This window comes from Vicugna pacos, chromosome 11 (assembly GCF_048564905.1).
Source record: "Vicugna pacos chromosome 11, VicPac4, whole genome shotgun sequence".
Classification (NCBI taxonomy): Eukaryota; Metazoa; Chordata; class Mammalia; order Artiodactyla; family Camelidae; genus Vicugna; species Vicugna pacos.
Genome location: NC_132997.1, coordinates 58,392,840 through 58,420,341, shown reverse-complemented (window position 1 = coordinate 58,420,341; position 27,502 = coordinate 58,392,840). Strand labels below are relative to the sequence as shown.

The 27,502-nt window shown below is 37.7% G+C and overlaps 1 protein-coding gene across 2 annotated transcripts in view; it reads right to left on the bottom strand.

Annotated features, from left to right (window-relative positions):
• Positions 1-26,452, bottom strand: part of TMEM26 (transmembrane protein 26) — a 38,948-nt gene extending 12,496 nt beyond the window's left edge. For both annotated transcript variants that reach the window (XM_006209102.4, XM_072971456.1), the window contains exons 1-4: positions 26,142-26,452; positions 10,166-10,244; positions 6,022-6,135; positions 4,103-4,323 (exon numbers count right to left, since the gene is read on the bottom strand). In XM_006209102.4, coding sequence (XP_006209164.2) covers positions 4,103-4,323; positions 6,022-6,135; positions 10,166-10,244; positions 26,142-26,332 — 605 coding nt within the window. In that variant the 5' untranslated portion in view covers positions 26,333-26,452. The remainder of the gene's footprint in view (positions 1-4,102; positions 4,324-6,021; positions 6,136-10,165; positions 10,245-26,141) is intronic.
• Between the last annotated feature and the right edge of the window lie 1,050 nt (positions 26,453-27,502).

Below are 27,502 nucleotides of genomic sequence, written 5' to 3'. Positions count from 1 at the left end.
CAAGTTTAGCATGGTTGCTGGGTACAAGATTATCATACAAAAGACAACTGTATTTCTATGTAGTGGCAATTTAAAAACATGAAAATGGTATTAAGAAGTTAAAAAAAAGCTGCATCAAAAAAAATAAAATATTCAGGAATAAATCTAGGAAAAGTGGTGTAAGACCTAAACATCAAAAACTACAAAATATTGCTGAGAGTTATTGATGAACATCTGAATAAATGATGGGATAGTTCATGTTCATGGATTGGAAGACTTAATATTAGTAAGATGCCATTTCTTCACAAATTGATGCTTAGGTTTAATACAATCCTTATGAAAACTCCCAATGGATTTTTGGTAGAATTTGACAAGCTAATAATAAAACATATGGAAATGCAAATGTTCTAGAAAAAATCAAAACAATTTCTTAAAAAGAATAAAATTAGAGGACTTACAGTACCCAGTGTGAGTCCAGTAATCACAAGAGTGTGGTACTGGTATTAAGGATAGACACACAGTGCAATGGAACACAAGAGGAAGTCCAGAACCCCTGACATACGTGATCATTGATTTTTGACGAAGATGTCAAGGTCTTTTAATAGGGAAAAGCATAGTCTTTTCAATAAATGATACTGAGACAGTTGGTTCCAGCTGGGACCAAAAATTGTGGTGGGACAATGCCAAAACATGCAGTGAAACAAGACAAAACACAAACTTCGACCCTTACCTCATGCTACACAAAAATTGTCAAAATATTACAGAGGAAACGTTTCTAATTTTTGGTGAGGAAAATATTTCTTAGAATCTCTGATACCCAAAGCACTACATGAAAGAAAAATATGATACGTGGGATTTTATCAAAATTCAAAACAATTACTCTTCAAATGACAGCATTAGAAAAGATAAATTTTATAATGGGAGATGTTTACATTTATGTATCTAATACTGGACTTGTATCCAGAATATATAAAGAACTCTTACAACTCAATAAAACATCAATCCAATGAAAAATGGACAAAAATTTGAACCGGTACTTCACCAAAGAAGATATATGAACAGCAAATCAGCATACAGGAAGATGTTCCACATCGTTAGTCATTAGGAAAATGCAAATTAAAACCACAATGTGATGCCACTCTGAACCCACTAGAATGGTTATCATTAAAAAAAAAAGTGTCGGTGAGGATGTGAAGAAAATGGAACTCTCACACATTGCTGGTGGAAATATAAAAAAATATAGCCACTTAAGAAAACAATGCAGCAGCTTCTTAGAAAGTTCAATAGGTACTTAACATAAAACGCAGTCATACTACTCCTAGGTATCTCTACAAGAGAAATGAAAACAGATCCATATGAGACTTGTAACTGAATGTTCATAGCAACATTATTCTTAGTAGCAAGAAAATTGCAGTATACATGTATATCGACTACTGAATGGATAAATAAAATGAGATACTATTCAGCAATTTAAAAGGATACGTGCAACAATGGGAATGAACCACAGAAACATTATGCTATGTGAAAAAGCCAGCCACAAAGACCGCATACTTTGTAATCTCACCTACATGAAATTTCTAGAAAAAGTAAATCTACAGAGACAGCTTATCAGTGGTTGCCTAGGGTTAGTAGTGGGAGTGAGAATTGACTGCAAACAGACACAAGGAATCTGGATTCTGGTTATGGTCACACAAATCTATAAATTTACTAAATATCACTGAGCCATAGAATTACAATAGATGAATTTCATGGTGTGCAAAGTGAAGCTGTTAAGAAAAATATGCGGTACCTCACAAGTCCGTGTAAATTCATAAGAATTAGGCAGATGAACTTCATGTGGGCATATGGAAGGAAACAGATTTAAGTTAAAAAAAAACAAAAACAAAAACTGGATTTGAGGTGTTAGCCGGGATGCAGTAAAGAGATATAGACATCATTGTGATGTAGACATCATTGCAGATTTTCTGCTGAACCTATCAGCTCAAATTATGGAATAAAAGAAAAAAGAAGATAAAATGTTGTGGTAATAAGTAATGCTAAGTAGGTTATAATGAAGTAACTCCCTTTGCTATATTACATTAAACATCTTTTATATGTATATTACATTTATTCTTCACGATTGTCTTTTTGAGGCCAAAAGGAGAAAGCTACTCTGCAGAGAAAGCGACTTTCCTTTGAAGGGATTGGAAACTTGCTGTGTTATTCTTGCAGTACAGGTGGGGCCTGAGATGAAATCAGAACTTGGGAGATGGGTTTTAGGAGGGAGAAAAAACTCTCAGTTCTTTCAGAGCCTTGATTTTGGGGTCTTTGGGTAGTGATGGAGACATGTAGGAGTGGACTGCGGACAACAGAAGGTCACTGACTCTGTGCAGTATTATTATAAATAAAATGACTTCAATCTGAGACCAGGAAACCTGAAAAGAAATCTTAATAACCATGGCAGAGTTTATTCAGGCCTATTCTCAGGACATGATATAAGTTTAAAATGAGGGAAAAGAAGAGTTCTACAACATTCTGATTAATGTGGCCGTAGAAATTGCTGAATTGGGGTTACCTGGGTTGGGATAGAATTGTGTGTCCTTTGGTTCATCACTTGCTCACCATTGGCTCCCCAGTCTCCATGAGCACTAGCACATTGCCTGGCTCAGACTAGATAATCAGTCAAGAGTTGGTGAATGAATGATCCCTCCTGATTTTCAAGGTGTTTTTCCCCTCCTGGGCAATTGACATTTTAATCGTTATCTTATTTAATATTCAACATCTATTGGCAAGCACTGATCTATAAAACGCCTCTTGGTGTCACCTGTGGATGGGCCTAATAAACAGACTGTTAAGATAGCTGAGTTTGTCATTTCTTACGTTTTTATTACCAGCCCCACAAAACATATTCCTCCTGAACACCCCCTTCACCCTGTATCCCTTGCATCTTGCTATGTATATAGCATTTATGGGTTTATTTCTATATAGACGTCGTTAGTAGTCCTTATATCTTCATATCTCTATCACGATGTCTGTAGTCATTTTTTTTTATGTGCTCGGTCATGATTTCTTCATGTTTTCTTGTAACCCCATTGTACTGTAACATATCTGAAAATATGTTACACGATGTAAAACACTGACCAAATGTAAGGTATTAAAGCTACAAAGCTAAAATCAACATTTTAAGGACTGTGGATGAACTTCGATTACATTCTTTTTGAAATTCTAGGTCTACTGAAGGTATAAGAAAAATTAGTATAAATGAAACAGGAAATGATCATGTAGATAACCTGCGGTTACAGATACACTTTTTACTATAATTGGAATATTAAATTTACTCACTAAGTTAGTGTGTTTTGCTCAGTTTTATGTTTCATTGTTTGAGAAACACAGCATAAAGTAAACTGTAGCATTAAAAGCCAGCCTCATTGCAATTTATTTTTATAGCATAGTGCAAAACAAGCCAAGCTGAAAGTACATTCAGGCACTGAGACTTAAATCCCTAAAGGTAAGAAAGTAGTTCCATAAACAGATGTGATCATGGATTCTGAGTTTATTTGCTTGTGGCAAAAATAAAAGTACCAACTCAATAAGTTTTAATTTATAGGCATCTACACCAGTTAGCCTTTGGGCACTTTGAACAAAACTGACTGAAAATAAAATTTAGTAAAATAAAACCTAATCTGCCTCATTCTCTATTCGCACCAGGGAATATAAATTCCCCAACCAGTTAGAGGAAAGATTACTCCATGTCTCCTCTAGGTGCTTTCCTGGAACTGTCACTGTGCTCTGCTCTAGAAGAGAAGCTTATAATCAGCTACATTCCTGGACACTTGAGAATGTGAACGTGGAGCTAGGGGTGATTGTTCCACCTCCAGGTTTTTGGATAACCATGGCTTCACCTAACCTTTGGTCATGCAAACATGCAGAGCTTCTCTGTTCTCTTACCCATGGGAAATATATGTATGTATAAACTGGGCTGGTACCTAATATGTACCTGAGCAGCAGCAAATTCTGATTCTACCATTGGACAAATGATATACTGAAAATTCTTATTCATACAGAATATAAATGGTAGAACAAAGAAACAGGTGTGTGGACCTGATCTTGAAAAGAAGGTCTTTTCATTGCAGAGCCTGCTTACCTCACATTTTCTTCTTCCAAGGTCTCACTTGTGAATTCCAGTATGTCAGCAGCTGTCCCCACAAACATAAGGAGAAGTTGAGAGAGTTGATCCCGTGTGATCTCGCCTCCAATGGGTAGAAGCCATCTTCCAATTATGAGCATTAGCAGGAATGTCTGATGGAGTCCCAAAGTCCAAACTTTCTCGCATACTGTAGATAAGTTATTTACAAAAACTTTGGCCTGTTTAACAAAAATGTCATACAGACAGAAGGATCATGAGCTGCCACCTTAGAGAGAGATGCCTTCTTCACCATAGCTTTCAATCAAGAGTTAACTTTTGTGGAAGGTCCTTTACAGAAAATGATTCCTCACTTACTAAAGAAAGTAAAACTCTTTTCAACTGAATACTCTGGGAAAAAATAAAAGCTAATGTGATTTTTAAAATGGGACAGCCTTATAACTAGAAGTAATTTAAACCTCTCACTTGCTAATGGGATTGTAACTGTATGGTATTTGAAAAGCCAGTTTTACAATGTTTTATAGATAATTTCTCGTTTTATCATTTCATCATACTCTGTACCAAGTATAACATGTAGCAACTATTTTAAACTTCATGTTAATATTAAATAAATTCCTATATTTTTCTTTTATAGATTTCAAATCTGAATTTACTAATCTGGGAACATTATTGCATGGTACAAATTTCTCTGATTTTTATTGCTTTAAAACACTGTATCAGATGATAAAATATATAATAATGTTTATTCATTACCTATAAGTAAAGAAAGGGAATAACTATAAAGTCATTTTTATTCTGAACATTTAAGATATTACTCAAAAACCAATAAGCTAGCAACCAAATTTTATTCTGCCCTTATTCTCAGACTCTGAGAAAAATTTACATCTCATTCACGTATTCTGGATGCTTTATCTTGTCCACTTAGCTTCTGAATAACTTAAAGTATATTATTGGCCCTACAAGTTATGATCTACTAAAGACTATTGTGGTGTAGATCTCAAGTGAATTGGACAGTGATTCCAACTGAATTACACAAGTGACTTAACTGTATTTGTACAATATTTATTAACCCCTCTTGATCATGTGCTGGTGTCAAGTGTAAAGGTTAAGAGAGAATAAAAGACAAAGCAGGATGCTGACCTGATTTGAAGCCATGCATGAAGATCAATGTTTCATTTACACACATTATATATCTTCTATGAGACTTCACGTACATCTTATTTAATTCTTAAAGGAAGCATACTAGCATGGTAAATAGTAATATTTTCAATTGTCAGATGATAAACTGAGAGACAGACTAAGGGATTTGTTCAAAGTGATATGGGTAAGCTGTGACTGAAGCTTGAATTAGAACCCAAAGCTAGTTCTAGTAAACTTCATAGAACCAATAGTCTATTTTATTGTTGAAAACATGGTTCAGTGATAGGGGCCTTGGCCTTGATTCTCTCCAGCATATCATTTTCTAGTTAACTTTGGTTAGTTGGCCAAATATCAAGCATGAGAACAAAGAAGTGATTCTCTTTTGGCTGGAAACCTTCCCTATTTTATTAATATAAACACAGATATCTACACATAGGGAAGAATAAAATATATAAGGCAGACCTCAATCTTTTAATTACATCATTCCTTCGCAAATATACGTATCTCTCTTTGTGCATAAATTGTCTAATCTAAGTGTTAAAGGTTCCTTAATGCTGCAGGTTAAATACATTTATTAATATGTGTAAAATACATCTGCACATTATGCATGTTATGTATTTAATAATATATGAAAATATGATTCTTTTGTGAATTTCTGAGCCAAACAGTTGGCAAATTTCCCTAGGAAAGAATGAGCTAAAATGTACAGAGCACATTATCCTCACTAAGTGAAAAGGTGATTTGCTAAATCCTTTAATATACAGTGAGAAATCTCTCACCGTCTCAATGAGGTCATCCGCTCCGTTGGTTTGTTCACTTGACATTAGAGTTTGATTGAAGTCTTCTTTGCTGCTGGTATTCTGTGACATTCCTTCAGACTGGCTACTGCAATACTAAGAATTTTTTGTAAAGTCAATATGTCAAAAAATATCACAATAGGTAGGGTTTAAAATGGCTTCAATGTAGCTAAGAGATTATGAGCAGAAACATGAAGTTTACACAGTATGCATAAATATCTCCAAAAATCAGAGTATAGGCTTGAGATAGAAAACCACTTTTCACTTAACATGAGAAGAGTCAACTATGCATGTCTTATTTTTCCGCAAGTCTATGAGGATGAACGTGCTTTTTGATTATTATGGAAAACTGTGGAATTTATGGATTGATAATAGAGGTTTCTTTTTTCAACCCTAGAACAATTATAACACCAACAACCAATGACAGCATTAAAAAACATAGATGATCTGGTCAAAGCATTCATTCCTAGGCTTTGTTTCTTGGCCAGAGCCTCTTTATCTAAAATACCTTTTTGCTTAAGTAGATAATCCAGTTGCTTTCAATCTTGTCTGTTAAGCACTGTAACACCACTCCACCTGCCAATTAATGTATTCATCCACCAAAATATACATTTTTCATCAGTTTAGAAGTCAGTTTAGGTTTATAGAAAATTCAACAGTTCATCTAAAATAAATGGCATTTTTTTCTCTTCTTGTTCTTTCATTTTGCATGTAAATTTCTACAAGTATACTGGGCATGATTGTTATTCAGCCAGATGCTAGGAATCTGACGTAGAGAAAAGAGAAGAAAAAAGTGCATGAGAGGAAAGGGGGGGTCCTTGAAAATGTAACTGTAGCCAATGATTAATTCACAAATGGATTTTTAAAAAGGTTGATTTTTTTTAAACATCTGCAGAGCCAACATACTTTTGAAACACATGCACGTGCGCGCACACACACACGCACACCCCCACCACATATCCATGATCACACATTTGGCTTTAGAGAGAAATTATTTTTTTAAATGCTAATACACTGTGAGAAGTGTATTTTTCTTAATTATTCTGGATACTTCATCGATCATTCTATGAGCTCCTTAAAAAAGTTGAAAAGGAAGTCTGTCAAGGAGCTATTTTTTTCTTCCTTCCATCAAAACAACTAGTGTTATGGGTGAAATGACAAGAATAATTAAGAAAAATGGCCATGTGCTGTATCTCTAAAAGCAAAAATGCAGTTGGTTGCACACTTTTTTTTAACAGTTAAAGCTCTAAGAAAAGATAATGAAGATAACAACTTCAATTTTTGAGCCAAGCAACAAATCTTCATTGCAGAGGAGTTTTGTGACTCTAAGAACCCAGTGTTCAAAGGAAACAAATTTGACCACTTTTTTTTTCCCGGCATGAAAGCAGATTGTATATAAAAAATAGTGACCTTGATATGATTTTTACATTTTTATCACTAAAAATCCATAGACATCTTACTTTTTAAAAATGGTCATCTCTACTCAGGATAAAATAACTTGGTAGCAAATAGCTTTGTAGTTCATGTTATGGTGTAAAGACCTGAGTCTTTCTCCCTTCTTAGATTCTGTTTGTTACAAATTGGTGAGACTTTCCTTTAAGTGGCAACTGCATTAGAACTGAAAAGAATAACTGGTTTGACTCCTAAAACCACATTCAGCATTGTACAAGTGAGTTATATGGGTGATCTGGGTGCCAAAATGTCACTTTTTCGTGGGCTATATCTTAAAAACTTTTAATAGCTTCAAAAATAATACCTTTGGGTCAAACCAGACTATGACACCACACAGACCAGAAAAATTCTCTTGCTTTAATTGTGCCCACTTCATAAATAGACTTGACTAAGAGTTAAGGTCATAACTATTATCATAACCATCTTCTTTCCATGTGTGGAGAAAGAGCCAGATTCAGAAACGATGGCACAGAATTGATCATCTACAAGAAATGTTGTCATGAAATAGGTCAGGATGTTTTCCTAATGCCAAGTCATAGGTTAGAACATTTAGGATGTAGAGTAAATGGAAAATGGGAAAGAAAATTAAATTATTCTTTCCCATCATGAAAAATTCAGCAGATTTTTGACACAAATTCCTGTGAAACATAGAACACACAATTGAGAAAGGCAGTGTGGTTTAATGGCCTAAGGGTTGAGACCTAGGTTCTAAGCCCCAGAACTGCTGCTGATTAGCTGTGTGGCCTTGGGAAAATTACTTAACCTTTCTGAGTCTCAGGATCCTTTTCTATAAAATAGAAATCTATATACCATGTCTAACTTGAGGAGTTTCTGGGTCCATAAATGAGAAAATGTTTCTGAAAATGCTTTGAAATGAAGAAACTATGTGAAAAGAGTGATTATTATCCTAACCAAAATTTCTTACAGAATGGACTTAAGAACTTCTGCACCTCCCTTTTATTCTGCCATTTCTTACTTCTTTAAATGTAATTCCAAATTTTTTTGTCTCTCCTTTTTTTTCTACTTCCATCTCTGCCCATCCTGCCCAGTTCAATCTCTGGGCATTCATTTTAATTCTAGTGTCAAAATGAGTCACATCCATTACTACTAAAGGTCCAATTTCTTTTGTAGTATGAAAATTAGAGAGGCACTGCCCGGGGCTCAAAAATCTTTTTTTATTAAAAAGAGAGCTTTTGGTTGCATGCTATTTATTGTAATGGGATTTGACCTGTGTATCAATTAACTGTGCAATGCATTTATATTATGAAAGCATTTGGGGAAATGAATTGTTATTGTGGATGATAGCCATGTTGTAGAATTGGATGTGAAGGGGAAAAAAATGATTCAAATCACCAGAGCTTATTTCCATACCCCTGAAAGTAGTAAGTAGTAAGGAAATTGAAACAGTCCCCTAATCCTTATGGTACAGTTTTTAAAAGCTATGATAACTTGAACCAACCAGTCTACCGTGATAAAAATACTTTCTACAGACATAGAGATAGCCTAAGACATCAGTCTTTTTCAAACAGCAGATTTAGGCAGAGAAATGTTTTCTTCATGTCTACATTATTGGCACATGCTTGTGGAATTCTTCAAAAATAGTTCACAGAACTAAATTCCCCTCTGTGTGCCTGATATTTGGGGCAAGCATTTTCCAGATAAGGTTTGAATGCCTGAAACATATATCAGAGGCTTAACTTTGCCACAAAATGACCAACTATAGCAGAGAAATCTGTGAAAGATTCTCACAGATTTTGTCAGTAAAGGTACTAAAATAATATTATATCATAACGATGGCTCATCTGTAAAACATAGTGCAATAACGTGAACCCTGACGATGTGATGTCCAGGCTGGAGTCTGATGGACTTTACTAACTAGTCCTTTCAGTGTTGTATAGGCATTAAGGACAGTAAATGGCTGAATCCAGTCTAGAGCCTGCTACCTAGGGTTTCCCATGTAAGAAGCAACTCACATAAAAATCAGAACATCTCTCTCTACATAGATTAGGGACTCTTATTGGAAGCCACTTTATTTTCTAGGCCAGTGTGGTCTTAATCCAGAAAGCTCACCTTTCCCCATGGTGGATCCCCTGACTCCTCTCCTTTACACTTACTTCAGAGTCCTTGAGTGAAATTCCTGTTCTCCTAAGACAGCTCTTGAGGCCCTCAAAATTGAATCTCCTGTAATCTGCAAAGCCTGTTATTTTAAGACACACTATTTCAAACAGTGCCCCCAAGTTTGATTGTATTTGTATAACAGAATACAGATGATGGGGTTTCTTTTTTGTTCGTGTTGTTCCTAAAACTGTCACTTGTAGGATGCTAGGTTATTGAGCCCTGCCCATTCTTAGCACAATATAGAAACTCATTGAAATTGCAAGGGTTAAAACCAAAATTTTATACCCCCATGTAAACTGTAGAATATTGGGGTGGGGGACGTCTTAGGAACAAGATCTCTAACACAAATTATTAATGATCTAATCTTAAGTCTTAAATGAATGCACCATTTTTATTGGTTTTGACAGATCATGGATTCACTTCCTTTTTGCTGATGGCTTCTTACTTATTCAATCATTGATAACACCAATTTCTTAGGAAAGTGCGTTTCTGGCAGAAATTGCATTATGATACGAATATAGTTTATTGCTGAGTATTCCGCTTTCCTATTACATACCTGAGTCTCATGGTGCATTTCAAGAAGCCATAATGATGGAACAATGCTAATCAGATATAAAAGTATGGCTGGTGAAAACCTGTGAAAGAGGGGGGAAAAAAGATAGTTCAGTTTTTACAAAAAGTTTTTTTGAAAAAAAAAAAAAAGAAAGAAAGAAAACAAGTGCACATACCCTGACCACGCTGAGGCAAACGTTTTTATTTCAACTGTTTATTTCAAATGGGAAAAAAGCGTTATGTGATTTCTGCCATATGGATTATAGAGAAACAAAGTAACTGTAAAAGGCACTAACAGCTGTCATTCTCACTGAATTTCTAATCCAATTAATAGATGTTAATTTTAATATGGTTTAATGGGATACTGCCAATTAGTTTCAGGCACAAAACTGGATATTTTGGACTTAATATGTTTTACAAAAAGTAAATACAGCAATAGTAAATCTTGGATTTATCAACATTGCAGTTTGGGTAAGTTTGGCTACCTTTTTCAACATTATTACCTGAAATTCTGGAAACTCAATAACATTCTGCTTCTACACAAAAATCAGATGATAATGAATAGAACTGAGCAAAGACAACTGGTTTTGTGTGTATTTGTGAAACCTAGTAAAAACAAAAATCCAGACACACCTCATTGTATTGTGCTTTGCTTTATTGTGCTTCATGCCCCGTGTGAAGCAAGTCTGTCAGCCCCATCTCTCCAATAGCATTTGCTCACTTTGTGTCTCTATGTCACATATTTCAAACTTTTTCACTATTATTTTATTTGTTATGGTGATCTGTGATCAGTGATCTTTGATGTTACTACTAAGACTCGCTGAAGGCTCAGATGAGGAGGCATTTTTCAATTAAAGTTTATTACATTGTTTTTTAGATATAATGCTATCACACACTTAAAAGACAATGGTATAGTGTAAACATAACTTTTATGTGCACTGGGAAACCAAAAAATTCACATGACTTGCTTTATTGCAGTGGAACCCAACCTGCAATGTCTCCAAGGTACATATGCCTATACAAACAACAGATGAAAAGTTTGGTATTTTTTAAAAGGGCTATCTATAATAACTATTTTCAGAGTCAAAATTCAGAGGGCAGTCTAGAGAGGGCTTTTACTTGTAGTCAGACACATCAGGTTCAAATGCCAGTTTTGTTACTGGCCAAGAGTTTGCTTTCTAATCCATAAAATGGGAATAGTCACTGTATTAACCAGCTTAGGCGGTGATAACAAAATACCATAGACTGGGAGCTTAAACAACAGAAATTTATTTTCTCAAGGTTCTGCAGATTGGCAGTTCAAGATCAGGGTTCCAGAATGGTTGGGGTTTGGTAAGGGCTCTCTTCCTGGCTGGTAGACAGCCACCTTCCATTGCGTCCTCACATGGCCTTTCCTAAGGGCAAGCACCCTGCAAGGAGAAAAAGAGATCTCTCTCTCTCTCTCTTCTCTTCTTATAAGGCCACTAGTCTTACTAGGTTAGGCCCCACCTATGATCTCATTTAACCATAATGACTTCCTAGAAAGTCTAGAGATAAATACAGTTACACTGTATTTATGAATTTGGGGAGAACACTGTTCAGTTGACAGCAGTCACATTTATCTCACAGGAATTTTTATTATATAGTTGACCCTTGAACAATGTGAGATTAGGGGTGCTGACCTGATGCACAGTTGAAAATCCACATATAACTTTATAGTTGACCCACTTTATCTATAGTTCCACATCATCAGATTCAACCAACCATGTAGTACTGTAATATGTATTCACTGAAAAAAAAATCTGCATATAGGTAGACCCAAGTAGTTCCAACCCATATTGTTCAAGGGTCAACTGTACTTTCTGTAAAGCACTGCCTGGCAGAGTTGGGCATTCAATAACAAGTTGCTATTATTAGTATAGTTATGGGACAGTGTGCAATGAAAACATGTCATTCAAAATTTGAAACATGATAAAAGTTACATACTTTCCAAATTTATTTCTTCAAACTGCATTTTATTTTAGATTGGACTCTTACTTTATAAAACCTCTTGAATTGTAAGTCAATATAATTTTATTAAAATACTTGTAGTACATACATGTGATGGTTTAAAATGACCCAAAAGTAAAAATGTTAATTGCTCTATAAATAGAATTGTTTGAGACAAAATGCTACTAAAATCATACTATTTTAATCCAGGAGAGAAAAGTGAACTGATCTAAATGGAACAGAACATTTTTTACAGGCTATTAACCCTTTCATTAGTAACTCCTTTCAGCTTCTGGAGAGAGGAAGGGAGAAAGGGCAAGAGAAAGAGAGTCTTTTAAAAAAAAAATCAGTTTTTAAATAGACACTACCCCACCTTTGATTTTCTGCAGAAATCAATTTTGAAACAAAGGGTTCTGGGTCATGATATTCTTAAAATCTGACTTAGAAGATGGCTGGGCTGCAGAAAGATATCAGGAGCCACCATGTTGAACATGCTCTTAAAAAGAAAAGGAATAATTAATTATTTGACCTTACATATCAAGGGAAACATCAGGAGAGAGTATTTCCTTTGTGAGACTTCGAAAGGAAAGGAAAGGAATTCTAGTTGGCAGGACAGCTAGAATATGTGAATGTTTGTTTGAGTTCCTCAAATGTTGGCTGGACTGCAATTTTGTTGACTCTCTTGGTATTAATTCTGGGATTAACTCCCTTAACAATACTGTTACAGTAATAATCTAGGGAAACTGTGGACTGAACATATAATAGCTCTTGAAAGAGGTTAAAAATAAAACAAACAATAACCCTTAGCATCTTCTATGCTTAAGATTTATTTCTATAATTGGAAAAAATTTCTATCCTACTACGACATGTTTTCTCTAATTAGGAATCTAGATACATAAACAAACAAACAAACAAACAAATAAATCAATATCCAGGGTTTCCTGTGCTGCCTACTAGAGAAAATCTAAATTCCATAACCTGATATATGAGGCCTTCTTTATCTAATCTATCTTATCTACACTTCCTTTCCTTTTCCTTTACCACATCCTATCAAGCTGAGCAACTCAGTAGTTTCAACCTGCTGTGTATTTAAAATGAAACTAAAAAAATCTTTTGGAAAATTCCCCTCACCTCAGTCCCTCTTCATCAGACCTATTTGACATAAATGAAAAGGGGATAGGAACAGGGAGTCACACTGAGGGCCCAAGAATTAATCATATTCAGTTAGAGAGAGTGTGAATCCATAGCCTTTCTCCCCAGCTTTCCCACCCTCTCAACTCTATACCTAAGATCTGCTGGGATTCCAAAGGCTTCCGGGTGGAGACACCAATGAAATGCCTTGTCCACAAGGTGATCAACCACCAATCAGAACTGGGACCTTCCCTCTCCCCTTCCTCCCTCTCCCTCTGACTCTTCAGTAGCAGGCTGTGGGAGTGGTATGACTGAAAATTGTTTTAAAAATTATGGATAAAATGAAAGTATTACCTAGGGAAGTGTTAAAATATGTGTAAATATATTTTATCCTAGATATGAAGAATACATTTCAGCCACATAGAGCATAGGTTTTATCTGCCATGGGTCCCTGTTAAGAGCAAAGTGCTCTGTTGCTCCTTCATCATAGTTCATCTGAAAAGAGGTTCTGGTATGGCTTTTAGAGCAAAAGTCAGATTATGACTACTTGTTTAGGAAAGCCCTCCTCTTAGATCTTTATCCATCAGCATCCTTCCTGTGTGTCAAAGGCAAGGCAGGAATTAATCTTAACTTGTATTTCTCTTGTGACCCAACACATCCTCCATTGTTTTATAGTTTTGTGTACATCAGACTTTGCTTTCCTAATATAAGTTTCTTGAAGGCAGATCTTGAATCATTTAGATTCTTATGTCCCTCCCTCTTCCCTCTACTTCATTTTTTCCTTTCCTTAATGGTATCAGATGTCTTACTCAGTCTTTCATTAATGCTTATTAAGCAAATGCTTAAATGCCTGCATTTATAAAGGGAGGACTGAGCAAATAAATGAAGTGAATGGAGGTGACTGGCATTTACGAGGACCTTTGATTCCCATTTCAGGAGGTTTTGTAGCAAGTATGCTCCTTGAGTTGTGTCCCTGGAGGAATTGTTACACAGAAGGAGACACTTCGCAAACTTGAGAGATCCAGCTTGAATCTTGCCTATTCCATTCATTCATCTTTGGGAAGTCGCTACCTTTCCTGAGACTCAATAATAATACTCACCTCGTAGGGTGGTTGTGAGGATTAAGTGAGACAGTGTGTGAATGGTGCATGCTCAGTCCAAGGGAGTTGCTGCCTTACCTAAGCTCAGCTCTGCACATATACTCACAGCTGCATATTCAGTACCTGCACTTAAACAGGACCCAGAGGATACCTGCATAGAAGACTGTTTCTTCAGATAATTGAAAATCAATCCCATTTTTAAACTGTGGCTCTCAAATCTAAAGCCATTTAAGAGTCCCAGAATTGAGCGAGGTTGTTTGCACTGCTGAGGACATCATTATGCCTGACTTCACATTCAGTGTCCAGGCGGTGACCGTCACAGTCATGGTTTGCAGGGGCTACTTGCCCATCACAACTTATAAAACGCTGCACCCTCAGGGCCCTGCCTACCTCTTGGGCTCTGTGGCTTGCCGTTCTTCCTCACTAGGCTCCTGTACTGGTGTTTTCTTTCAGGTCTGGAAAAAAAGCTAAGTGAGTTCCTGACTCAGGCCTTCACATTATGTATTGGAAATACCTCTGTCCGTGACTTTGCATCTGGTCATCTCCTTCTCCGAGTTCATGTTGGCTTGATTGGACTCCGCAGAAGTACTTTCCTTGTCCCTCCCGCCTAAATTAGATCACCCTCATTATGCTTGTCTATAGCACTCGTCACTATTACCCCATAGACTTTCAAAGTTAATAATTATATAAATGCACATGTATATGTGTGTGTATTTGCTGTCACTTAACTGTCTCCCAGCAAATCTAAGTAATATTCTAAGGAACCGTGTCTGTCTGCCTGTCTTTATAACCTCAGCTCCCTCCACAGTGCCTGGCCCCTGGTGGGCTCCCCCAGATACTTAGTGGTTTCATAAGGTCCTTGTTGATTTACAGTTCCTACTTTCTTGACACTCTGTTGCTGGTTTGAATAGATATCTCTTTTTGAAATATCACTATAAATTGATTCTTATCAGAAGTTTTACTGAAGGAAACTAATTATTCTGTTCTTGCATGAACTTGCTATTTGTTTGCCACTGAAAGATTTACTATTTCAAGGTCACATTTAGCTGTTACTTATTATTTGGAAGGTTTGCTGTGTTCTTCATACTGCATGGTTAGTGCAATTCAGTTTTTGGAACCAAGGAGAATGTGAATCCTAAAAATTAAAAACTAAGCCTGATTCCACCTTTTTCTGTGTAATTAACCAAATTGCTTGCCTTTCATAGAAGCTACCAGATCATTTTACTCCAGTCTTCATGTCTTAACTGCTTAACGGCATCAAAAGTAAGTAGATGCCAACTGCAAGTACTTGGTATGAAGATTAATACCATTTCAGAAATTACTCAAATCAGATTTCTGGATACTTGTTTATAAAAGTAAGATACACTATTCATAGTCTAACAAAGACTGATAAATACAGGATTAAATGAATAAGACACACCCAAGTGGGAAATTTTTATAAAATTGATAATACTCCATTACTAATGAGCTACCTGCCCTTGGAAATTCCGATTGATTATAATACCAATTACCACTCCCCTATCACAGAAGATGCCCAACATTAATACTTTAATGCCAAATTGCTTCGCCTTTGCTCTGCTATTTTTCCTAAATTAAAGCTTTCCTAAAGATATTTTGGCTCCACAGAAATTGTTTGTTTGTTTTTTATTTCACAACCCTTAGCCAACATAAAAATTCTCTCTATATACACAGCAGGAATACCATCTTAAATAATTTTTTTCTTTGTTTAGGTACTTCCTTGTTTACTAATCAGATATGTTTGTAGGTTTTGCCACGTGCTAGACACTGCTTTGAGCTCTTAAAGAGCTATACTCATTGTTTTTTTTAGTTCACTTTCTCCAAAAATAAAATATTACTTATCATGCCAAGTTGTCATTTCAACATGACAATGTTTTTCACAAAATGATTGTCATCACATTTAGCAATTTAGCCCTGCAATGGATTATATTTCCTTCAACTCACCATAAGTCTAGAATTAGAATTCCATTTTCCTCTTCCCCAAAATGCTGGGTTTTATTGTTTTCTTATCAAAAAAGTAACATTTGTTCATTTTAGAAACGTAACAATAGAAGTAAAGTAAGCAAATGAAGAATTAACTGTAATATCACCCACTACCCTGTTTAGCTTTTCTCTCTTCAAACAGTGATTCTAATCTTTTAATTATATGCATAGATCTGAAAATAGATAATATTTAAATGAAGCAAAAGTAATGTTCTAAAATTACTTTGATAGGAACCGCGATTTTATTTGTATTTCACTTCTCAGTGTTTCCTACTCTACAAAGGCAGAGTGCAGTTGTAGGGATACAAGACCCAAGTTTTAAAATCGCACGTTAAACCATCTTGAGGGTCATCAGTGTTTTGGGAGCACTTTATGATAATAAGCTTATTTTCATGCAAATCAAGAAACTAGGTCAAGATATCCTTTCATGAGCCCTTAAACACTGTCTAACAACTTAGGAATTGTCTGTCCTCCTTAGATTGTAGACTGGTTTTCTTTAAATGGGTCTTAACATCCACGGTTTCCATCTGGGCTGCTCAGGAGGGCTTTAACACACAGGGAGAAAGAGTGGCCAGCAGGCCAGCCTCAACGTGGCATCTACCTCTCTGCAGCCCCTTAGAATGCACCCAACGCTCTTGCAGAACACACCACCCCTGAATGCCTAGGAAGTCACTACTTTGACTTCAGCCACCACCCATGTGTCTTCTGTTCTAGCCTGTCCCTCGAAGTCATCTGCCTCCTGGAGCTCTCTACCTGTGCCTAACCACTAAGGAGGGATGGGGGAGGGAGGCTCCTGAAAACTGCCCACAAATGGAAAACTGAATTTGGAGTGTGTATGATTTAATAGGTGCCAAAATAAGCTGAGAGGTTTGTTTTGTCCATGGTCTTACGGGGGAGCAGACTCATAACAAGAACAGAAGAGACAGGGAGGAATTTCAAATCGGTTGGTGATACCTCCTGCAGTGGAATCACTCTTTATATTTCCAAAGCCCTTGAAGAATGCCCACATTTAGGTTTTGTAAAGAGGGGGATATTTCTGAAGGTAAATACGAGGGCTCTTAATTATAACTCAAGATTTTCCAAGAGGATAGCTAAAGCAAGAACAAGCTTTATTAAAATTGAAGTTGCTCACATTCAAACCCTCAGCAAGCTGCTTCGGTATGACTAAACGAGGTATAGGACAAAACATGCATCGATTTTAGGATCTACGTAACATTTCTGAGGCATAGGAAATCATGACATCTTCCTAAAACATTGGTTCCAACTGAAACCCTAAGTATTGCCATCATGATATTCCCTCAACCTGAAAAGCTCTTCTGTCTTCACTCTTATAAAACCACCAGCTACTTCAAAGGCCAGGACATAAGTCACAAACCAGAGAAATCTTCCTTGTCTAACAAGCCTACTGTACAGATTCTATCTTTATTCTGTACTCCTATCTTTATTCTGTACTCTTGGACTTAATTTCTGGGAAATTGCTTGGTTCTCAGAGTATTGTTTTGTCTTGTTCTCATATAACTGCATATGTTTTATATTCCTTCAAGAACACCATCTTAGCACCTACCATAATAAATGATTGTTTAAGGAACAAGTGAATTTAAGTGCTAATGACTACAGGAATTTTAACGGTCTCTCAGAGGATAAAGTGCATGATGGATGTTATTTATGTAATGTTTTAATCTATTCACTCTATTAAAAAAATGGTATTTATATGTTCTGTGGAAGAGATTGGTTCTTCACTTCAGGACCAAAAAAAAAAAAAAAAAAAGAAGAAGAAATTTTAGAATTTCCCCCCTCTTCTGTTTTCTTTTGTATCTGTTTCAGTTTTATGAGGATGCCTGCTTGTGCGAGAGTGTCTCTATGCCACAGCCATGCGTGGTCTGAAATTTTCTACATTCAGTCCTAAGCAAAACCTAGTGCTCATTGGCGAGTCACCTGGGATTTACCTACCCAGTTTTGAAATAGAGAAAATACCTTGACCCTTTCTCCAACACAGAGAATCCTTGACACCAAAAATGTAGGTAGTTGTACAGGCAAAACCCACTTTGGTTATTGAATGCAGGGCACAACAAGTAGGCGGATGGGATTCAGTCCTGGTCTGAGAATACTTCTCTGAGCTTCGGCTTCCTCTTTTCCAAGTAGGAGCTGGAATAGTGGCCGCAGGGCTGTTGTGAGGAGTGAATGAGGTAATCCATTCAGTGCAAAAGCCTGGCTCATTAAAAGTGAGTGCTCACCAGATGCTAGGAATTGCTTTTGTGATTTATCATCACTAGTTGTGACCTTAGGTAAGTGATCTAGCCTTGCTGTATGCAGCAGGGTAATCATCATAAAACAGTAATAAAGATGAAAACTAATTCACAGCGTCATAGTGAGGATTACATGAGATAATGGATGTAGAGCAGGCTTGGAGCATTGTCAATACTCGATAATTAATGGATGTTACCACGTCCATTATCACCATCACCTTTATCAGCATACTCATCACCATTATTAACCGGCAGAAAATGGCACAGCCAATTTATTAAGAGGCTATTCCTAGTAACTAAAATAGGTGTGTGGGATGGGAGGCTTAACTAGGGAAATAAAACAAAGGACTAGTGCAGGACTCAGCCATGGCCCACAGCCGCGCCCATCGTAGAGAGGAAGTCTTTTTCCTAAGGGTTGCTAATGTTTACTCTAATAAGCATATGACATTAAGTCAGCTATATACCAGCTACTCTCTGAAGTCAGACAACCCAAAGTAAAATATAAACCCCCTCCCTAAACAATTATAGGTAGTAGATTTGTATTCAGAGAAGATAAACAAAATCATTTTATATTAACCATCTGTATGTCCTGGATATTATTTCAACATGACTTTCAAAGAAAGTTCATTTGTTGATACCTGCATATAAAAAAACCTATTTTTTTTAAAAACACTGGTTTCCTTTAACAAAATGATTTATAGGTCTACACTCCAGATACCAGTACTTCCAGAGAAACTTTCAGAGTAGGGAGGGACATGCCCATGGGGAAAATAAACTGTGATGTAAAGGTGAATTTTCCACTGTTGGAGGAGAAGTTAAACAATTCAGATTTGCCCTGATGCTGTATGCATAATAATGTCACTGCCAGGAGAAGGAGAAATGCATGAAATTTAGAAGTCAGGATACAGATACACTGACTCATGGGAGCTGCCCACACTAATTTGCACTTTGTTTTTCTCTCAGTCAAGGACAAGAAGTTATAAAATATTATAACCTTTTATTTTTGGTCCTAAATGTCTCAATTGAACATACTCGTGGAGAAAAGCATGGGCATCACTCAATAGTTCAGTTTCCTGGAGGTCTCATTCTAAATGCAGACATTATTATTGCTTTGATTCCAAGTCCACTGTGAAATAAAAGAAGAAAATAGGACTTTTTCTTGGGAGTGAAGCATAGTACTAATTTAAGGTAGGATAAGACTCTTCTTTCTAAACAACTAAAAACGAAGTCATTTGCTGGTAACATTGTGTGTGCCTCCAAAAAGGATGCAAATTTAAGTCATCCTTTTGCACTGAACTCAAGGCTCAGGATGTGTAACCCATACACACAAACACATGTAAAGTTAATGAATATTGTAAAACTCTGGACACACACTACAGTCAGTGCTGGTAAGTCCAGTGCACAGTGGAAAGTGCTACTGGCGTAACTGAAAAGCTAAGGAGAGATACCAGGAAATCCGGACAGCAAATGTGAACAAAGAGAGACATAGTTTATCTGCTGGGAGAATTTCCAGTGCCCATGTTGGTCATATGGAAACCATAGGGTCTCCTAAGTGGCTCCATTTCATCCCCTCTGATATCCAACAAGCTCAGAAGAGTGCTTTTATTTCCCACCTTTCTCTGCAGCATTTTTGTAAACAATTATGGTAGAGGAAGATACACGGTATCAAATACTATAGAATTAACATCCTACAAAGCTCTTCCATACTACTCAAAACTTGTTCAAGATTGGACTTCAAATGTTACCTGTCAAGTCTGGGTTTTTCATTTCTGCTGTCGAGCCTTCTAAATACAATTGATTAATCAAAAGAGATTTCATTGAGCTCTTTTTACAAAATTGGTTTGAACTCGCAATCAATTTAGGATCTAATCTCTTTTCATTTCTAATTTCTCTTTCCTGTTTTCAGTTGGGGGCCACCCAGACATTTTCTAACACATGTTTCAAATGAGATATGGTAAAGACAAAATTTAGAAGTTTTTCACTTGGAGGCAGGGGACATGGGGAGAAGAGACAAAAGTAGAAAAGAAAGTCGGTATTTCTCTGTCTTCTGGGAGGATGTCAGAATTGTCCCAAGGCACACTTAGCTCTCCCTTCTCTCCCTTGTTTTATGTCCCTGGCTCTTCCCATGCCTGGCTCTTCCCATGCCTGGCTCCTTCTCTCTTTAACAGACTCAGCTCAGATCTCGCCCCCCAGAGAAACCTCTCTGCCCACCCAGCGGAACCTTCCCCCGGTACTCCATCCTTCTACAGCCCATACCACTTGGGCCTTCATAGTTCTGATCACTCATCTGTTTACTTGCTTATTGTTACTTATCCGCAACCTGGTTTTTGTCCTTCAATTTCATTGAGATGTAATTGACATACAGCACTGTGTAAGTTTAAGTGTACAGCATAATGATTTGCCTTATATACATCATGAAATGATTACCACAGTAAGTTTAGTGAACTTCCACCATCTCATAAAGATACAAAATAAGAGAAAAAGGGAAAAACAGTTTTTCCCTTGTGATGAAAACTCTTAGGATTTACTCTCTTAATAACTTTCATATGTAACATACAGCAGTATTAATTATATTAATCGTGTTGTACATTACATCCCTAGTATTTATTTATCTTATAACTGTCTGTTTCTGTCTTTTGACAACCTTCATCCAGTTCCCCCTCAGCATACTTGTTTATTACTCACTTTTTTATTGTCTGAGTCCCCTGACTAAAATGTGAGTTCTTTCAGGAGAGGATTTTACCTGTTTTATTCACTTCCATCTTCCTGGTGCTAAAAACAACATCTAACATGTATTAGATGTTCCAGGTATTTCTGTTGAATGAAGGATGAGAAGTCTCTGTGTTTCTTCCTCCAGAAAAATCTGCTTAAGTTTCCCCACACTCACCTCCCTTCGGGATATCCTTCACCTCCCCAGCCTTTGCAGGTCTCTCTCATCCATTTTTCCTGCTACATCTCAAATGCTATGAAGACCCCTCTCCCTGCCCACCCACCACCCACATTACTTCTTGTTGCATCCTTTCTCCCCTAAACTGTTAGAGTCCTATTATCCCTGCTCTCCCTATTGCCAACTAAGTGATCATAGATAAAATGATTTAATAGCTCTGTGCCTCAGCTTTCATATCTAAAAATGGGAGAAAACAGAAACAGGAAATGATTACAGCTGCTGTCAGGACCAAGTGGGAAAATCTGTGCCAAACACTTGAAAGAGCCTGAACATTACTAAATGCTAAATATTCATAATGACCCTTATTCTCACACATTTGAACACTTAACAAAATGCTACCTTTTCTTTTAAAAATCTCAAGTGTGTTTATTTTCTGTTTCTTCACACAGTGTCTAGTTTGTATCATGCGTACTTATTAGGCAGATCAGTAAACTGTTGTCTGATTCAACTTAATAAAGGAAAAGAGAAAGAGAGATGTTGACCAAATAAGTGAGGTATTTTATTAACACAATGGTATTTACCTTATATTCTTGAAATTCTGATGAAGAAAGCTCAGTGCTTAAAATTCTGTACCTTTACCAATAAATTCAACGTAGATTCCTACTTATTCTCAGATACTGCCTGTTTTTAAGTAAACAGGCTTCAAATTTGTCACAGTCTTGGTCACTTTTCTATCTCCTGAGGAATATTTTATCAGTATTGGCTAGAAAGCAACTGGAAATCTGGTCTTCCGTTTGACTCTACCTAAATGGTAACTCATAGATCCATTGGATTGTTGCCCAGACAATAGAAAATAAAATCAACAAAAAATAAGGCTATGATACTAACTTCCATCTTATAGAAATGTAAGTGAATAAGCAGATGAACTTAATAAATACTAGGTGAAAAGGGGCAAATTCCACCAGCACACATTTGTTGGACTTAATGAGGAATGTGTCGTTGGCTTCCCCTTTCAATCCTATAGAATTCTAACAAATTCAGCTTCTCCAACTGGCAAGTACTTAGTGTTGATGTCATGTTGCCTGTCCCCGGACAGCTGAGCTCAGCAGCCCCAGTTCCATTTTTCCTTTCCAAAGAATAGCTAAAGAAACATTCTTTGGACAAGTGTAATATGTTTGCTACATTTCAAGACATTTTGTTCACATTTTCCTCTATAGCTCTGTTTATTGCTTCATGATTTCTGTAGATTTGATTTATTGGAGGCCAGGTGCACATTTTAATAAAAAGAACAATGTTCAAACTAGCCCAGAGCAGTCCAAAGGAGGATCATGGGTCTGATGTTCCAGAAGAGAAATTTTCACTTCATGTGTGTACAGAGTTTAGTCCACCATTCAGCCTTGACTGATTACTTGGTTTTCTGTTTAAGGTTTTCCCTCCTCCTCCTTCTTCTTCTCCTTTTTCTTCTTCTCCATCTTCTTTTTCTATTCCCCCTCCTCCCCATCTCCTCCTTTTCTCTTTCTTCCCCTCCTCTCCTCTCCTTCTTCTTCCTGACTAGTAAGCAGACAATGTATTCCATTGATACAAAGGGTCATTCTTTGACAAATCCTTAAAAAAAAATAGAGGCCATAATATACTTAACTCTGTAACTTTATTCTACTGACAACATATCATTGACATCCCTCTAGGTCAGTTGCTAAAATCTAGTTCATTATTTTTAATACCAGCAAAATATTCTATAGTATCGATATATTATAATTTTTCAACCAATCTATTGATGAATAATAAGGTTGCTTTTAGCTTTATTTTCCACTAACAAGATAAAAATTAATATTTTTGTACGTATGCCTTTACATACGGGTACTTTTGGTTCTATAGGGTGGATTTAAAAAAGTAAGAGCAACGGATCAAAAGATACATGTGTATTTATAGTCATATAGATCTACATATAGATCTCTATAGTAACATTTTCCTATACAAAAATATAGATACTGACATAATATTTACTTTATCTTTTTTTATTCCATCAGCCTTGAGTTTCTAATGAAAACATTTTCTAACATTTTCAAAAACAACAAAAAATTATACTTAGCCTTACCCAGAAAACTTCAACTTAGAAATGAACTATGTCCCAAATCACACCCCTGTTAATTGTCACCATGTTAAATCAGGGATAAATTTCTATTTTTTTATCATTCTATCTTCTTATTTTTTTCTCAAACTTATGGCCAAATAGCATGTGAGCTTTGTCCATCACAAAAATGACCATTATTAGTGGACAATTGTATTTGGTAACATCAGTAGAACAAAGCATTACTAATCACATTTCTGTTTAGATCATTCTACAAAGACTCAGTTGTTTCTGAAATTTTATAAGCCAAATCTATCAAATTTTCTTTGCTTATTTTCAAATATAGTCTAGATATTGAGCCAGCAAAAAAATTTTTTGAATTAGTGCTATAATATACAGTATTCATCATGGGCCCATTCTGAAATAAAGGTGAGTTTTTTCCCTAATCTTTGGCTCTTAACCAATGGTTTACTGGCCAGTCTCTCAAGTAAAAGTTTTTTGACATATACAGACAGAAAATGTGTCCACCTGATGCAGAATATTTTTTAATAAGAAATATAAGACAAACTCTGGGATCTAGAAAAGACTATTTCTTTTGTATTCATTGATGATCAACATATATTATTTCATTTAATTCAAAACAACCTATGAGATAAGTATTTATAGATGAGGAAACTGAGACTCAAAAAAGGTTAAATAATTTGCTCAGTGCCTCACAGCAAGTAGGTAGGAAAGCCCAGATTTGACTCCATTATCTCTCTGATTTTGAGTCCAAACTCTGAACAGGAACATGTCTGCAGTTCTGTATTTAACTTGATGCATTGGCCATCATCCAACCTTTTAGTTTTTTTAAAAAACCTTTTTTTCGTCTCTTGGTTTTAACTTACATTTCAGTCTGAGTTGGCCAGCAGTCAAGGGTAATATAGACATGAAGGTTTCACTGGCTACAGTATTTCTACACACCTGCCATGGAATTCCAACTTAATGTGAGCTAAACCCTCTGGTCCACTCTTGGAGAGGGAGAGGGATATGTCAGGGTCAGCTGAGCTGTTCCTTCTTCTGAGGTTAACATTTTTCCCAGAAGCTCTGAGGATGGTTGGTGGCAGGGCGATTTTCCAACAAACATTTTTCAGCCTCAGACTTCATCCTCCTATTACTGAAGATATTTTCTACCCTAGCATGTTAAAACTACTCAGTAAAAACTAAATCAATTTCATATGACCTACTTGCTGGATGAACACTTTTCTCTCTTCTCTCTTTTAAGATTTATTTGGGGAACTAATACCATTTTTCTTTGAGATTTCCAAAAGGCACACTGGAAAGTACCTCAAATCTCTACTGCTTAATAAGCTGTTAATGGGGGTGGAGGACAGTGACATTCCAATCATTATTGCATGAAATTAAGATCCTGCTTGAATAATTTGTTCATTGATAATTCTAGAAATTTTTTGACAGTGGAGAATTTAAGCAAGATACACAACATTCTAAGAGACAGAACATTCTATCACTCGGATTGCAGTGAAATACACAGCCTCCTGTAGTTTAATGTGTAAAACTGTAGAGAGGGTTTTTTTCTTTTTTTTTTTCTTAATATGGTGGCCAACTGTAATGCCATCAAGTATATAATTCTTGAATTGGCTACTTTCCGATTTCTCCTAGCATTCGGTATTTTTACAGTACTGACGTATTTGAAAACAGAGACTCGTTGTTTTAAAAATTAATACAGGAAGAGGCCTAAGTGGGAGAAGTTTAGGATGAAAACCTACTGGCAGTGGAGCATAGAGGTGCAGGCTCTTTGTAAATTGCAGGGAATCTTTTTCTCAATTCTTTAATTAGCATTCAGTTCTTTGGGGAGGAAATAAAGCGTCATGCAGAGCCTGTAGTTTGGCACGTTCAGGTTAAGTCTAAACTACTACCTGCTAGTCCCTCCACTAGCACTGCAATCCATCTTTGACAAGATGGGCTGACCAGTAACCAAGGCTCCTAAGCAACCGAGCTCGGAGGACACGTGAAGCTGGTGTCATGCCAAGGCGCCCAGGGCTGGAAGGAAGCTAAGCCGATGAAACCACAGACCTGCTGCGCGGGGCTTCTCGCCTCTGGAGGTTGTCGGATGCGAACAAGCTCTTGCACAAGTTGCTGATGCCCAGAGAAGGGCATTCCCTTAAGTGCATGCATTCAGGCTAACCCACGTACACTCATACACCCCAAATTCAGAACGCTGGGCATATGACACCCCCCTGGTCCCAAGATTCTCCCACTTTGGAGCACTTTCTGCAAAGCAAGCAAGCGCTTCCCTTCTTTTTCCTCATCTTCCAAGTTGCCAAACCTGGGACTGGGTGGTGCGTGGCTGCGACTCCAGCCTTCCCAGTGTTGCCCTGGGACCCTGGGGACTCCGGCTTGCCCAGAAGACGCCCGAGCATCTCGCGCTCTTTCAAAGCTCCTGGCGAGGACAGTGGGGGTCCGAATCCCAGTAAAGAATCAGCAGGCTGCAGGGAGATGGGCTCTTGGGCTGCCAGTGAGTGCCGCAGGGGACAGTACCCGGGGACTCGCGCGCCCTCCCTTTCCCGGGGTGCGCTCACCATTTGTAGCCTCTGCCGCGCTTGAATTTGAGGGTGAGCGCCGTCTCCAGAAAGAGCAAGAGGTTGAGCAGCGCCAGCAGCCAGTACCACGGCTCCTTCTTCACCTCGGTCACTCGCCAGACTCCAACCAGCGAGTGCAGCACGAACAGCAGCCGGGTGGCCAGGGCGTTGAGCAGGACCAGTCCCCCCATGCCGCCCGGCGCGCTCTGCCCGCCGCCCCTCGCCCGCGCCCCGCAGACCCCGCGGCGAGCGCCCGAGCCCGCCCGTGGGCGGGACGTGACAGCTCCGAGACCTGCTGCTGTCGCCCTTCCTCACCCTCCCGGGAACAGGAGAGAGCGGAGCGCCCCTCCCCCAAACTTCCTGAGAACTCCTAAAGAGAGGAGATTGTAGACCCGGCTTTTCGGGCTTTTGGGGGCGGCTGCGCCGCCTGGGTTCCTGGGCGTTATTGTCCAGCCCTGCCCATCCCCCTCCCAATCCCGGGGGACCACTCTCCATCCCTTCCCTCGACCCCCACCCTCTAGGGCTCTGTGGGGTCCCTGAGAACATCCCCATTCCGGGGGATTGGAAAGAAGAGAGAGGTGGGCTGAAGGTCAAGGGGCTGCAGAGCCAGAAAAGGGAGGAGGAGGATTGGGGTGTGGGGGAAGGGAGCTTTTCTTTTATCAGTGAAGTGCTTTAATTCACTAACACTTCTTACAGGAACAGGCTCTCATGGTGACTCTAAGCTGGGATGCAGGAGGGCCAAAGAACCCGCTGTCCAGGCAGTTTTAGAAATACGGTTCCTGCCCAGTTTAAAGAATAAAACTTTCCAGGACTAGGGCAAACCAGGCGCGTTTGGCTTGTTGAGAGCTCTCTGCACCTCATTTAGCGGATGGGTGGCCCGGGTCACTTCTACTCTTTGGACACTGTTATTAAAGCAAAATGTTATTCTTTATTATGTTTCCCCCATTCTCATCCCCCACCCCGACTTTTTTTTTTTCGGTAAAGGAAATAGGATGGCAGGACAAGAAGGCAGAGGGGACAGTGGGGAGGCGATAGAAGATAAGGCTAGATGTTAGACTGGAAGGAGAAATTCATGGAGTAGGGAACTGTACCCTTGAGATCAATGACTAATGAATTACACTCTGTCTTTCCAGTAGCCAAGGCAAAGAGGAAACTGAAGTCAAGGTTTCCCAAAACACCTTCATGATTTTTGTTTCCTTGTTTGGTCTCTTACCACCTGTACTACTGTTTACCCAGCATTTTCCCTTAAACTCAAATTTTTACCAAAATAATTTTAAAAGGAAACTTTATATCACTTACAAATGGAAAATCAGTGTAGTAGGCTATAAATGGAAGGTAATTGCAAAAATAAATTTTAAAAA